Consider the following 14,246-nt stretch of genomic DNA (forward strand, 5'->3'; position numbering starts at 1 on the left):
TGATGTTGCTGCTGAGAGCTGGGAAGAGGGAAGTGGAAGTACAAATGTTATAGGTGGGCGCGCCCGTGGGGGAACTCGTGTGCGTGAGGAGACGGGGCAAGCGCATGGGGGGCGTGTTGGGTGTGTTCGGTTAGTCTGCATATTCGAGGTCGTGATCAAGCATGATCACGGGTGTGCTGGCTGGGTAGATGGACTATGTGAAGAAAATCTGAGAAGACTGGCTGGTATCATATGGTCCTGGGAGAGAAGCTGACCTCCTACTCGCCGTTGAATGGACGACATATCGATTGTTTAATGAGACACGTAGGTCCATAGCTCCGACAAGCAAGGTCAGAATGGAAAAATTACTGATTTGAGCAGTGCAAAGAGGCGAACGTAGGCCAAAGTCTAAATGTCGCAATCAAGCGACGTCCATTCCATTCGTCAAGAGGGCTACTGTATCCAGGCGCTAAGGAGGAAAAAAGTGGGTGCAGGTGGTGGTATCCAACAAACTGACTGTCCAAAGTCATCCATCATGCCGGGGAAAAGATGAAAAAAAGGGAAATATGCTTGTTGCAATTCAATGAGAAGGAATTGAAGAACGTAGAACCGTTGCGCCGATGCCATTGCCTACGGCTTTCACAACAGCAGACCTGAGACGATGTCGACCAGCCTGCAGAGATCGGACGTGTTACTTGAAAGAGGCCTGGATGTGGAAGGTCGGTTGTGCCTGCAACTTGGTCTGATCATCATGTTCCCATTCCGTCCGGACGTGTCGAAGCGACTTCCTCTCCGATCGAAGATGCATGCATGCTGGTAGGAAATTCGTGCCGATCCCACACACCACAGCGTCTCACCAATTCAACTGAACGAGTAAAACCGTGGTTTTTCCGCAAGCATCGTAATGAGAAGAGCTTGTGAAAAGCAGGGCGCAAGGGGGTGGGAGGAAGAGGTCGGCACGTGAAAAAAGGGTTGACTGGTGGCTGGGCCAGGGCTGGTACAGGGAACGGACGATCAAGGGACCTTTGGCCGCGACCCCACGAGTTTCATGAGTCGGCAGTACTGCTGGCGCTGCTCCACAGGGAATCGATTGCCCGCCAGGGTTCTCGGTCGCGCGCGCCTGTGTTCTTGCCTTCCCCAGTGCGGCGTGTCCTCGACTTGGTGTTGCCGTCGCAAATTCTGGGGTCGGCTGTCAGGTTGTGCGAATGTGCCATGCGATGCCAGCACACTGCGGGGGCGGGAGCGAAGCCGTGTGCTATGGGTGTGTTGATTCTGCACTGCGATGGAGCACCATCACACCACGATCGTGTGAAAATTGCTGCGCGCCTTACGACAACTCAACTGCCTCCATGTCGCGCATCAGAACCGCCATCTGTGCCCTTTTTGCCGCCTCCGCGACGAGGCTGTATTCATTGAGGAACGCGGCTGTCTCTTGAGCAGTTCGCCCTGCACCCTCGCGATTCGGATTGTAGTCCCACCCGCCAGGTCTTGCTGTCGCAGGGGCCTGCGATTGTTGCGGCGGAAACTGGAGTTGGCGGGCGGGCGGTGGGGCAGATGTGGCTGCCGGTATCGAGCCCATGAAGTGCGTTTGCTGGACCGGCGAGGACGGAGGGATTGGAGCGGATGAATTTTGGGGCTGTTGCGATTGCGACGAGGCTCCGGCAATGGGGACGGCGGCAGATGACATGGTGGAAAGGCTGCTGGAGCTTCTTGATACGGAACTGGCAGACTCTGGGCCTACGGTGAATGCTGGACGCTGAGTGCCAAAGGCAAAGGGTGGTGGATTTCTCTGCGGGTCCATGTCGCGAAGATCGAGTCGGAAGTGCGAAAGTAGAGCGTCGGAGGTGTGCAGGTTACAAAGTTGAGGGGCGCGGATTAGCTGGTTTTGAGAGATGCAAGACCGGTCGACGCGGAAGTCCTGGAGAGGCAGTTGGACCGTGGAGAGGGTGTCGAAGGCGCAGGATGTAGCGTTATGGTAGGCCTAACGACGAGAGAATGGAGTGAGTGGACCTGGGCCGATGTGCGGACGATGGAGGCGGTCGTGGGTGTTGGAGAGGAGTAAGATAGCAAAGAAGGTGGCAGGCGACAGTGGCCCGATATAAGGCGTGACAAGCGGGAGGGAAGGGCGGTCCTTTTCTTGCACGGTTTCTTCCAGCGATGGATGGATGACGGCCGCCGGCGTTAACGGCCGAGGTTGGCTGGGTTGGGCGTTCCATCCGTTCTGTTGCCCCCACACTCCCACTCCCACTCCCACTGCCACCGTCCATCTTTCTGCCCTGCCCTGCCCTGCCCTCTGCCGTCTTTGCTGCCACTCCATGTCCCCAGCAAGGCCAAGCAATTGAAGTCATGCCGGTACTTTCGCCCTTCCTCACCAGCCAAACACGTCCTGACTGCCCCAGCTGATCATCATCTCCGGCTACCCCTCGTCGGGCAAGACACACCGCGCAAACCAGCTCGTCGACTTCTTCTCCCAGAAGATCAAAGACTCCATCAATCCCAAAATCTCCCGTCTCAAGGTCCACCACATCAACGACCAGACATTGGGACTCTCGCGCGACGTCTACCACTCTGCGCGCCCCGAGAAAGATGCTCGCGCCACCGAGTCCTCCGCCGTCAAACGAGTGCTGACGCGCGACGACATTGTCATTGCCGACGGCCTCAACTACATCAAGGGCTTTCGCTACCAGCTCTACTGCGAGGCCAAGGCCGTTCAAACTCCCAGCTGCGTTGTACGTGACTCCAACCCGCTTGCGCCGACCGTCGCTGATAGTCCAAGAGGTGCGCGTAGGAACACCAGTTGAAAGATGCCGCGAGATCAACAAGAAGCTGCTCGAAGATCCCAACGTCGACGGCGGATATGTTGAAGAGGATTTTGAGAATCTCGTCTTCCGCTATGAAGAGCCCAATGGAATGACGCGCTGGGACAGCCCGCTCTTCGTTGTAGCTTATGAAGACGAGACTCCATCACTCGACCAAATCTGGGACGCCATGGTTGGCAACGACGGAAAAGCCAAAGTCGTACGGCCCAATGCAGCTACTGTTTTGGTAAGAGCTCCCTCGGCCGAAATGGCGCACAAGGCTGATTGTACCGAGAAACCTGCGACCGAGCAAAACTACCTGTACGAGCTGGATAAGACTACGTCTGACATTGTCTCTCACATTATTGCATGGCAAAAGGACCACCCTGGCGAAGACGGTGGTGAGGTGTCAATCCCGGACGCTGGAAAAGCCGTTGAGCTACCAGCCTCGTCCGTCTCTTTACCCCAGCTGCAGCGCATTCGGCGACAGTTCATCACGCTCAACCGGCAGCATAATCTTTCCAAGGCGCGCATTCGCGAGACCTTCATCGACTACCTCAATGACACATTTCAAAATGCCTAATGGCCTGCATCAAATCCTTTTCGTTGCGCGCGACGCGTCCCGCGCGCATATCAACCCGCGGTAGCCGAGGGGCGGATTCGGCCACATCATGCAGGGTCATTTAGACTTTACCTACCCATTTTAGAAAGTCGGATGTGAGATTGGCGTCGGGGACGACCAGGGTACCACGCCGCATAGCAGGGATCGGAAAGCGTAACCCGCAAATCTGGGGTCCCCATGGAGTAAGTCCGAGAGGCAGATGACGCTGTTACGCGCATTATCGAAGCGGTCTGCGTGACTGCGCACAGCTGTGATGAGTGTCGGCAACGGGACAATCGTGAAGCGAAACGGATCAAAGACCGTCCGCCAGTAGTGATGGTTGTCTGCGTGTGACGCCGATTGGGTTGTCTGGAATCTGGATACGAAGCGTCGATTCGACGCCACTAGCAATGGTCATGGCATGACGACCGGGTGGGCTTGATGCTACGTCATTACCTACACCACTCGGCCACGACACAATAGCATAGTCGCTGAAGGCTTCGAAACACAGTCATGTCACGACAGCCACCGACGAGGCAGCCAGATTTTCCTCATTGCCTCTCCCACTGTCATGATCGTCTTCGTGCTGAACCACCGATTCCGCCTTTTTGTCTACATGCGCCAACCAACTCGACTGTCGCCATTGATCCCCAGACTGACGAGCCTAGCCCAACTCACCTCGACTCAATCGCCCTCCCTTGGCGCCGCCAAACGCAAAACGCCAAACGCCAGTTGCCTCATCCGGTCATGTAATGAGACGGACCATCCACACCGCGCAGCCGCGCCCGCCCACCCCACGGGGAACGACCTGGACTGCCCTGCCCTGCCCGGTTGCTGGGCTGAACCAGGGTGACCACGTGCGGGCCGCGGACGGATAGGTGGGCGCGCCACTACACTACGCGCTGAGTGCGCCGGCAGATGAAAGACTATGATTTGACCATTGACAAGGAATGGGAAGAATCCTGCACCGACCAGATGTTCATTTGAAAAAAGACATAAAAGAGATGTTGATTTTACAGCGCTGAATCACGCTTCTCTTCGCAAATACAACAAGGGTCGAGAGTTTCGCGTGGCTCTCGAGTTGCACTATCCGCGTTTCTTCGATTCCCGGTTTACGCTCGATGCGGACGAATAATCAGACGAATGAGAGTTCAAGCGGACAGCTTTTTGCTGAGCTTGAATGATTTACGCGCTGCTGTTGTAACGCTTCATCTCCACGGTAGGCATGGCTGATAGCCTGTAGGCGCACCGCCACAACTTTCCTTCTGCCGCTTTTTTGTTGTCGCTCTTTTGACCGGTACAGGGTGAATTCCCATACACGAGAGACTGATGCGAGAAGAGTGTCCAGGGCACAGCAGACTCTTGCCGTTTGCGTTTTTCAGAATGGCTTTCCCATGCGACGGCCTACGTCATCATCACACACCGCACCACCTGCAGGGGAGCATTCATGCGTATTCGCCCCTGCTGGCCGCGCGTGTTGAGATCGTGTCTATGAGTAGGTAAGGTGATGGCGGCCAACGTTGTCCTTGTCATCAAACAGCCACTTTTACTCGTCCACTTACACCTAGCCTGAAGACCTCAATGTTCCTCGAAGGAACGTCCCTCAAAGCGCGCCCGAGACTGACCGCGCCGTCATCGCCGACATCCATGAGGTCCTCTTTGATGTTGAGAGATTAGTCAAGATCCCACCACACGGGCCGGGTCTCACGACGTCTCCACATACAGGGCGTATTGTGCTTGTCAAGAGTCTCTTCGCCAGGGAATCACCAACAGGTTGTAAGAAGTAGTCGAAATGTGTAAGGAACCATGGTTATCGACTTCATCGACATTCAGCGTTGTCGAAGCACAAGTAGCGTAACCCGGACCCTGACCAAAAGGAGCAACAACGAGAACCGCTGAAACAACGTTTACTTTGGGACCTCGTCTACGAGACGCTCGCAACAGAAGGCCGCGCGCTGTCCGTCGGAGAGCTATCCCAAAGGACCGGCCAAGGAGTCGAATCAACCACACGAATCCTCCACGAGCTCGCAGACGACCACGCATTGGTGCTCAACAAGGCAGGCGACGCAATCCGCATGGCGCACCCCTTCACCGCAGCGCCAATGGCCTTCGTCCTGACACCGCAAGACGGCCACAACGATTGACGCTGATGGGGCGGGTGCGCCTGGGACTCGTTCGGCATCAGCGCCGCACTGCATCTCGATGTCCGCATCGACACAGCGTGCCCCTTCTGCGCCGCGCACATCAGCGTCGAGACGAGACCAGTCACGCCGCCGCCAGAGCAGCTGGCGGTCCGCTTCCCGCGACCCGCGGCCGAGTGGTGGAGCGATGTTGTTGGGACGTGTAATTTGATCCGGATGTACTGTAACAGGGAGCATACCGAGCAGTGGACGCGCGAACACGCTCCTGGTGCCGGACACATTGCCCCTGCGACGGCTGTGTGGAAGCTTGCTGGTCCTTGGTATGGCGATCGCATCCATCCTGACTTCCAGCCCCACACGCGCGAACACAATCAGAAGCTGCTCAACGACGTCGGCTTCAGCGGTCCGTTTTGGAGGCTTCCCTGAGCGTCTAGAATTACTGGAATAGTCCGTTACAGGCCTGTGGGGCCAACGACGGACAGGAACCTGAGGAGTGGAACTCGGAGGGTATGCAGCAATGCGGGGCCCCGGACTGCGCAGCAGCATCAGCAGGGCCGTTGTGCCGAGGATGCGGGGAGGTAATCCGCTATCAATGAAAGCGGGGATACAGATATCAAATGCAGCTCCGGAACTTCCATCTACGCTGTAACGCGCGGAGCTACTGATCGCTGAGCGCCCGTGCAAGCAAACAAATTGACCGAAAACAAGGCGTCTAGTAACGTCATCGTCGAGAAACGGGATACTGTGGTCCGAATTGGAGAAAGGAAAGACACAATGGCCGACAACTCGCTTGCTGTTCCGTTCGATTCGCCCCACTTCTCCATCTCGCACGCTCCCAATACGCCGTTGGACAAGAACATCTACGTCGTCGACTTGCACGCGCCTCTGGAAAACCGCATCACGCTGTCGGTAGCACAAGACTGGGTGCGCGCGTATCGCCATGTCGAAGCGCTCATCGTCAACAGCGTCAGCGGCGGATCCGCGCCTTTTGCCCCAGGCGCCATCATAACGACTTCGTCCGTGCCCAAGTTCTTCTCGTACGGCCTTTGTCCCACCACGCTGCATTCCAATTCGATGCTCGCCGACGGCTTCATGCCGCTGTTGGCGACGCTGCTGGATCTGCGCGTGCCGACGATCGCGCTAATTACGGGGCATGCTTTTGGCGCTGGCGTTCCAATTGCTCTGGCACACGATTACCGCATCATGAATGTTCGCCGTGGGTACATTTGCATGCCTCCCGTAGAGTTGGGCCTGCACTTTGACGGGCTCGGGTCGCTGCTGCGCGCGAAGCTTGCACCATCCGTTGCCCGTGCCACGCTGCTCGAGGCACGCCGCTGGACGGGTCCGGAAGCACTTGCAAATGGCATCGTGGATCGCGCTGTTGAACCGGAAAGGCTGTATGACGAGGGCGTTGAGCTGGCCATATCCGTGGCTGACAAGGCGCGCATGGGCGTTTATGCGCTGTTGAGGGATGAGCTGTGGGGAGACGCGGCGAGGGCATTCAGGCTTATTTCGTATAAGAGTGGCCGTGAAGTCAGAGGGTGGGCACCGGGTCTGGGTGGTGGAAAAGCCAAGATTTGAAGGCGCGAGTTGCGTGTAAAATTTGGTTGCGTTATGATGAATGGCGTTTCCGAGTATACCATTTTCCTGTGGCTCTGAGAATGTCATATGGTCCAGCGGGCGAGAATTTCTTTGGAACAGCAAAAGAAGAACGGGTTGAATGCAAAGACAAAATGGCGCCCAAATGGATGTGCTTCTGCAAAGCCATGGCTGCTTTTCAAGTGGAATCGCTTAGGAAAGAAATTTGACATTTCCAATTGGTCCAAGGAGGAGAAGTGGGCAACGTTTTATTCGACGAACCAGCCTGATGATGGCATCAATCACTTCTTTGGTGTAGACGTAACCTCTGACGAAATCGTCCATCTCTTTTGGTATCGGCCATGTCAATACGCCGTCGCCACGGTCAATCAGGTGAACAGAGTCGCTGGACATCAGGGAATTGTGCGCAGTGAATATGCGGACCTGTTGTGGTTGAGGAACAGGCGGAGCACGACGGGAGTGGTGAGAGGTGGTTGAGGAGTCGACGCGATTGGCTAGGAGCTTTCCTTGTTTGACGTCGTTGGAGTGTTGCGGCAACGACTTCGACGCGACATCTCTGCCCGCAACGCGCCTCTTCAGTGCGACTACCCACCAACTTGAGCCACCACAGTCACCATGCCCAGGTACGCGCCTCAATCTGTGGAGACTTGAAGCCGCTAATGCCTCTTCTCCAGGGAAATCATCACTCTTCAGGCAGGCCAGTGCGGCAACAGCGGTGTGTCCCTTGTGCTCAACATCTCTCCCAACCGAGCTTGACCGCTCTCGACGACCTTGCGACGAAGCTGACAGTTGACGGCTCAGTCGGCAGCCAATTCTGGCAGCAGCTATGTCAGGAGCACGGCATCAATCAGGATGGAAACCTAGAAGACTTTGCGACAGAAGGCGGTGACAGAAAAGATGTCTTCTTCTACCAGGCACGACTCCCCGTTGTGGACTCTTGAAGGGATACAGTCTAACATGACCAGTCCGACGACACTCGCTACATTCCCCGCGCGATTCTCATGGACCTCGAACCCCGAGTATGTTCCCTCGCGCGTTCGCAGCTCCAGGAAGCGACAACTGACCCCAGCAGGTCATCAACAGCATCCAAACCAGCCCGTACCGGAACATTTACAACCCCGAGAACTTTTACGTCCACAAAGATGGCACTGGTGCAGGAAACAACTGGGCAGCAGGATATGCAATGGGCGAATCAGTGCATGAGGAGGTCATGGACATGATTGATCGCGAGGCCGACGGCAGCGATTCTCTTGAAGGCTTCATGCTGCTCCATTCGATCGCGGGCGGCACCGGGTCTGGTTTGGGAAGCTTCTTGCTCGAGAGACTGAATGATCGGTTCCCCAAGAAATTGATCCAGACATACTCGGTCTTTCCCGAAAAGAGCGACGTTGTCGTGCAGCCCTACAACAGCTTGCTGGCTATGCGGCGCCTCGCGCAAAACGCAGACTCGGTCGTCGTGCTGGACAATGGCGCCCTCTCACACATTGCGTCAAACACGCTGCACGTTCAAGAGCCCTCGTTCCAGCAGACGAACCAGCTCGTCAGTACCGTCATGTCTGCGTCGACCACGACTCTGCGCTACCCCGGCTACATGCACAACGACCTCGTCGGCATCGTTGCCTCCTTGATACCCACGCCGCGGTGCCACTTCCTCACGACATCATACACACCCTTCACCGGCGATCAAGTGGAGCAAGCCAAAGCAGTGCGGAAAACGACCGTCCTCGAGGTGATGCGCCGTCTCCTCCAACCCAAGAACCGCATGGTGTCAATCAACCCCAGCAAGTCTTCGTGCTTCATCTCAATCTTGAACATCATCCAAGGCGAAGCCGATCCCTCGGACGTCCACAAGTCACTCCTGCGTATCCGCGAGCGCCGCCTTGCAACATTCATCCCCTGGGGCCCAGCTTCGATTCAAGTGGCGCTAACGCGCAAATCGCCCTACGTGCAATCTTCGCACCGCGTGTCGGGCCTCATGCTAGCCAACCATACGGGCGTTGCCACGCTCTTCAAGCGCATCGTCGCCCAGTACGACCGCCTGCGTAAGCGCAACGCCTTCCTTGAGCAATACAGGCGCGAGGCGCCTTTTGCCGACGGCCTAAACGAATTCGACGAAGCCAAGTCCGTCGTCCAGGATCTCATTGCAGAGTACGAAGACGCCGAGCAGGCGGACTACTTGACAAAGGAGACTGCCGGCAAGGAGGGTGCGGACGCGGCTGCTGGAGCATGATGGCATCCGAGTGTATAATGAGCAGATATGAAGAAAGAGCGGAGTAATAGCAGCGGGGACCCAAGCCTACGCTCGCAGCGATCTGGGGTTGTAGGTGAATTTTCTTCTGCCGTGGTTACATGGAATCATGAAGGCGCCTGGCGTTTTGTGTCATCTCTTTGGGCGATCGGACCTTTGACGGCTGGCCGGATGGATTGATGTACGGACGAATGGCGTATAAACGGCGCGGCGCGGTAGCGACAGTACCTGGGCTTTATCAACTACCTAACTTACATTCCCTTGTGCATTCGACCATCTGTGTGCCCTGCCGAGTCACGACGATCTTGCGAAAAGGTGTGAATGGCAATGACCAATCGGTGTCGGAGGCAAAAGTCTTCAGGGTCTCCCCACATGGGTGGAGCTGTGGGTACGATCGCGAATTGCGGTGTACAGATGGCAGATGCACCGACACAGCGCGAAAAATACACTAGTGAGTTTGAGAATACTCTGCCTTTTGGATGACAATTTGCAGGACGAATCTTGGTGACGAGAATAGGGAAGCCCCGGGTGCCCTTTGACCTGGTTAGAAGGTCAGGCAGGTCGCCGTGGGTGTAAAGAGAAGTAAGATATCCCGGTACTGCCGCTGCATCTCGGGAACACTGCTTTGCAGCTGTAAGTAAGGTTAGGGAACATATCTTGACTAATGTGGTTGCGCCTAGGGAGCTGTCGTTCATCAAGCAGCTAGATTCAGGGTATATCATTTCTTCCGACGCCCATTGAGGTCCCGACACTCCACCTGCTGCATTAGGGGTTTGCCATACACATCCAAATCCGGCTTGCAGCTGACTGGTCCCTCTGACAGGTTCATCTGGCCTCAATTGCATACATTACGACAACGGCCTCGAATTTTGATGCAGCGTTGGTATCCACCTAGCACACACTGCCCACGGACCATTTGTTCGCCTCCACTCTCCAGCTGTACGGTGTGGATCGATCGAACAGACCTACTCATGGTCCACTCTCACCTGGCGCACAAGGCTTCAATTCCGCTTTTAAGCCTGCGCCACAGTCCCCGAAAAGTTTCCGGCATTGCGCCAGAGATGCTTTATATTCAATTTCCAGCCCTCCATGTGGCGCTTCGATAACCGATGGAGGCTAGGAGGTCACACATTATGAAACTTCAGATCCCACGATCGCACAGCACTGCAGCGATTCCAACGCGTTCACGTCCACTTTTCTCCACTCCACCGTCGGTCCCGAGTCCAAAAAAGTTGTACAGCCACACAGTATATATATGATCCACGAGCACATCTCGCTCGAGCAGATTGGATCTCAACTCTCTGCGCTCGATGTGGCGCGTCACATCATTTCAGTCACTGTACCGCGTCACGAAACGAGCTCAAGCTCAAGATACGCTCTTGTGCACGCGTTCCCTCTCGATTTGCCGCAAGCCTTTGACTGCTGGGTGCTTGTAAGAGCGCCGGCCGTATGGTCTACACAGCCTTTGGAAAATGGGCGACCATTACAGAATTACTCAGTACTCAAACGCAGGCCACACAATTGCACATCACAAAGGAGACATAATAGATGAGCTTTCATCTAGCATCAAATAACGCAATATGGCTGACTGAAATTCAAAAGCGAACCAGACCATCCGTCAGTGATCATCGCGAATTTTCGGGGACAATATTTCTAATATCAATAGTTGCAGGCCCATCGTTGAAGTCAGAAGCTGATAAATGCCACGAGCTCATTGAATGAATTTCCCCCAAAGACTTCTCAAGAGTACAAGGATACTTCCGCTCCAAGGCTGTCCCGGGCACAGGCCAATGGATTCTCGAGTCCGAGCAGTTCACCTCATGGAAGGATGAGAAGACACAGTACCTCTGGGTCTCCGGAAGAGGTGTATATACGTCTAGAATTCTCCATTTGCTGACATCGCGTGACACTAGCTGGAGCTGGAAAGTCTTTTCTCTCGTATGTTTTTTCTCCCTGCGCAGACTTTTGTCTTCCCGAATTCTGACCGTTGCGTAGCTCCGCTGCGATTGCAGAGATGGAAAACAAAGCAGGTTGTCAGGTTGCATACTTGTACCTATCATACAAAGAACATCCTTCGGTCCGAGACTTGCTTGGGAATCTTGTGGGGCAGCTCACTGGCCAGCTGATCAAATCAACACCACTGCCACCATTCATCCAAAGCACTTGGGACAAGGAAAAGAACAAAGTTAGTCCAGTTGAGGCTCCTCCCGATTTGCCTCAAGTTCTAGAGCTGCTCTCCAACTTTACGACGAACACGACCTTCCTGGTTGTACACGCTTTGGACGAGTTCGATACCAGTCAACGTCATCTTCTCCTCAAACACTTTACCCTGGAACACACTGGATACAAAAGCAGATGGATTTCCATCGCGCGCTCGGCTCTTGGACATACACAGATGGCTCGAGTCTGTTGAAGCCCCTAACTGTAGCTTCCAAGTTTTGGTTGTATCCACTGATCACCTATACTTATGTGGCCCGGCATTTCAAGAAAGTCATCAATCCCACAAGTCGAATGATCGTAGACATTCAGCTACAGAAACTCTTCTCGAATCCTCGGAAGCGATCATTCCATGCACGGCTACTGCGAGGTTTTCACTTGTTCCAAGCCCAGAATAAGATGGACCACGCTGCTTTTATTGGAAGCGCGATGCTTGTTTCACAATATTTCCACAGGGGAAAGTGGAAGACTCAGTTTCGGACACCAAGTTAGAGTAGCGCTTCAGACCGCCGCCAAACAAAGACAGTCCCACGCAGTAAAAGCAATACTAGATCTGGTGGATTTTACAAGTGCCAGTAGTCACGATTTAATGTAGCTCGCGGCTCAAGAAGACTGCATTGATGAAGTAAAAGGATTAACGACAAATCTGTGTGAAGCACTAGGAAAGCTCGTGCAGGACCAGGATTCGAAATCAAGGTTGCAAAAGGTGGTAAATTGGCTCATGAGTAAGCCTGATTCATTGTAGTCGACTTCGCATCATTTCAGAGATCTTAATCTCTCTGAGCTGCAGGGTTATATCCGTCTTCTCGATGCTTCGACGCGAGGTGACGCACCTTTGATCTCTGATCTCTTGAAAACGTGAGATGTCAATGTTTTAATGTCATCCATGGTGGAAACTTTTCTAGACATCCGAGGCTGGAACACCAAGGCTTTGCTCATCCAGACATCCTTTTTCTTAAGCATTAAGAATCGCTGCGCACCTGCCGTCAAAGCGCTTGTAAATTACAGTATACACCCCAAAATAAAGAGCTTTGAAGATAAAACAGCGTTACATTACGCTGTTCGGAAGAACTCCAAGCAGATTGTGGAGCTACTACTATTTTACATGCCACCCGTCTTCTCAGCCTCAAGATTCCGTAATTCTTGGGAAGATCGAGGACTAGCTAAGAGCTTAATTAGTGATTCAAAACTTAGTACCATCCTAGATAACCACATGTCTACAGACCATAGTGAGAGTGAGTACACGCCAAGCAGCCCCTATTCAGTTGCAACGGAGCTTAACAGCTAACAATATTGTTTAGTTGTGAAAACTTTACTGGCTTTCGTAATGGAACACGATCCATCAATTCTCATAGAGCTCTCTAATGTTCTTGAGATTTCAAGAGGGCGGGGGACTCAGGACACATCTCTCTGTTCCTAGATTGTAGATTCGATCCTTCCCTTCGAACACCCCACAGCGACTCGCATCTCCATAGTGCTGTCGACAGAACCGTTTCAGATCCGCGGAACTTCTTTTGAAGTACAATGCAGACCCAAACTTCATCTCAGATGAGGGCGCAACCCCGCTTGACAAGGCTTAGGAAAAGACTAAGGTTGTCCAGGGAATCATATCGACATGGCGGTGAGACAGTGTGGAGGTGGAAGACATGGACGACGATTATAAAATGATGAAGCTTCTCATGGCATACGGTGGCAAGACAAGCAATGAGCTTCGTGGAACTCAGAGACGCAGCCTAGAGAAGTCTTTTGCAGCCTAGAGAGCGAGTAGAATATCCAGAGGCCCTGAAATTTAGCACATGCCGATGATCAGGACTTCACGAATCCATTTTGCAAAGCGATTATTTGTTTGCGAATAGAGAAAGTCCTCATTACACCCGACTACAGCAGATGGCATTCCAGGGTGGAGACGAGGAAGTGCAAGATTTGAGCATTTTAGGCAAAAAGTATTGGATCCGTCGCAGCTAAGAGGAGCGCAGCACTACATGACAATTTCTTGATCTCATGCTGCGGTAGAGAGCTTTCCTCAGCTAACGTACGATGTTAAACAAGCAAAGGTGTGCAAAGCGAATAAGGTCACGTCGAAAGTCTGTGATCAGTCCATGGCAGGACCAGTCTCAAGTCTTTATTTTGGGGCGTGTGTCCGTGTTACTTACTTTGTATAGTACATAGCTTCACAAGTTGTGGAAAACTAATTGTGCCAACATGGTGGACGCAAAGAGAATAAATAAGACCTCGATACAGCCGCTGCATCTTCGAATTACACAGAGCTAGACCTTGAGCGTGTCGTTTCTTTTTACTCCCATTTTCGAGGCGAAAAGTTGCTGCGTTCAGTCGACTAGGGATCAATCAGACAAGACGGCGGGCGAACGTCCAGCGAGTAATGGGAAGTCTCCTTCCTCATGCAGGGAGCGGTCGTCCAACATGACAGCTGCGCCTAGGGAGCAGTCATCCACGGACACAACTACGCTGGGCGAGCCGTTGTCCATACCGAGTGTCATGAAGGACTGAATCAAAGTGAAAGTAACCATGGTTGAATACTCCGATGAGGCAAGGAAACACTGCTGGGACGGATCTACATTGCAATCTGCAGAGCCAATCAACGAGCAGCTCTTGGCAAGGGTGAATGCAAGCCAAGTTGATTCCACAGCGACGTTGCAACTGCA

General features: G+C 53.7%; 4 protein-coding genes across 4 annotated transcripts; 3 read left to right on the top strand and 1 right to left on the bottom strand.

The window, feature by feature from the left end:
* Nucleotides 1–956: 956 nt before the first annotated feature.
* On the bottom strand, nt 957–2,053 carry IWZ02DRAFT_64105 (uncharacterized protein). Its single transcript, XM_066771003.1, has one exon. The coding sequence runs from the start codon at nt 1,778–1,780 to the stop codon at nt 1,307–1,309; it is 474 nt and encodes a 157-aa protein (XP_066619490.1). The 5' UTR covers nt 1,781–2,053; the 3' UTR covers nt 957–1,306.
* On the top strand, nt 2,054–3,655 carry IWZ02DRAFT_64106 (chromatin associated protein KTI12). The gene is made up of 4 exons (XM_066771004.1): nt 2,054–2,331; nt 2,379–2,708; nt 2,758–3,024; nt 3,073–3,655. Exons 1-4 carry the CDS (start codon nt 2,326–2,328, stop codon nt 3,358–3,360), a joined length of 891 nt encoding a protein of 296 aa, XP_066619491.1. The 5' UTR covers nt 2,054–2,325; the 3' UTR covers nt 3,361–3,655.
* A 2,419-nt stretch (nt 3,656–6,074) lies between these two features.
* On the top strand, nt 6,075–7,205 carry IWZ02DRAFT_64225 (ClpP/crotonase-like domain-containing protein). Its single transcript, XM_066771005.1, has one exon. The coding sequence runs from the start codon at nt 6,294–6,296 to the stop codon at nt 7,098–7,100; it is 807 nt and encodes a 268-aa protein (XP_066619492.1). The 5' UTR covers nt 6,075–6,293; the 3' UTR covers nt 7,101–7,205.
* Nucleotides 7,206–7,668: 463 nt separating this feature from the next.
* Nucleotides 7,669–9,622, top strand: IWZ02DRAFT_459708 (Tubulin/FtsZ, GTPase domain-containing protein). Its single transcript, XM_066768100.1, has 5 exons — nt 7,669–7,741; nt 7,793–7,833; nt 7,920–8,032; nt 8,084–8,137; nt 8,191–9,622. Exons 1-5 carry the CDS (start codon nt 7,734–7,736, stop codon nt 9,346–9,348), a joined length of 1,374 nt encoding a protein of 457 aa, XP_066619493.1. The 5' UTR covers nt 7,669–7,733; the 3' UTR covers nt 9,349–9,622.
* The last annotated feature ends 4,624 nt before the right edge of the window (nt 9,623–14,246 follow it).

This window comes from Phyllosticta citriasiana (assembly GCF_038021145.1).
Source record: "Phyllosticta citriasiana strain CBS 120426 chromosome Unknown IWZ02scaffold_13, whole genome shotgun sequence".
NCBI lineage: Eukaryota > Fungi > Ascomycota > Dothideomycetes > Botryosphaeriales > Phyllostictaceae > Phyllosticta > Phyllosticta citriasiana.

Coding starts and splice junctions, on each gene's coding strand:
- IWZ02DRAFT_64105 (XM_066771003.1), bottom strand. CDS start 1,780: ATGGACCCGCAGAGAAATCCACCACCCTTTGCCTTTGGCACTCAGCGT.
- IWZ02DRAFT_64106 (XM_066771004.1), top strand. Junction 2,709..2,757: donor TTCAAACTCCCAGCTGCGTT/GTACGTGACTCC, acceptor ATAGTCCAAGAG/GTGCGCGTAGGAACACCAGT. Junction 3,025..3,072: donor CCAATGCAGCTACTGTTTTG/GTAAGAGCTCCC, acceptor GATTGTACCGAG/AAACCTGCGACCGAGCAAAA.
- IWZ02DRAFT_64225 (XM_066771005.1), top strand. CDS start 6,294: ATGGCCGACAACTCGCTTGCTGTTCCGTTCGATTCGCCCCACTTCTCC.
- IWZ02DRAFT_459708 (XM_066768100.1), top strand. Junction 7,834..7,919: donor AGGCCAGTGCGGCAACAGCG/GTGTGTCCCTTG, acceptor TTGACGGCTCAG/TCGGCAGCCAATTCTGGCAG. Junction 8,138..8,190: donor TCATGGACCTCGAACCCCGA/GTATGTTCCCTC, acceptor TGACCCCAGCAG/GTCATCAACAGCATCCAAAC.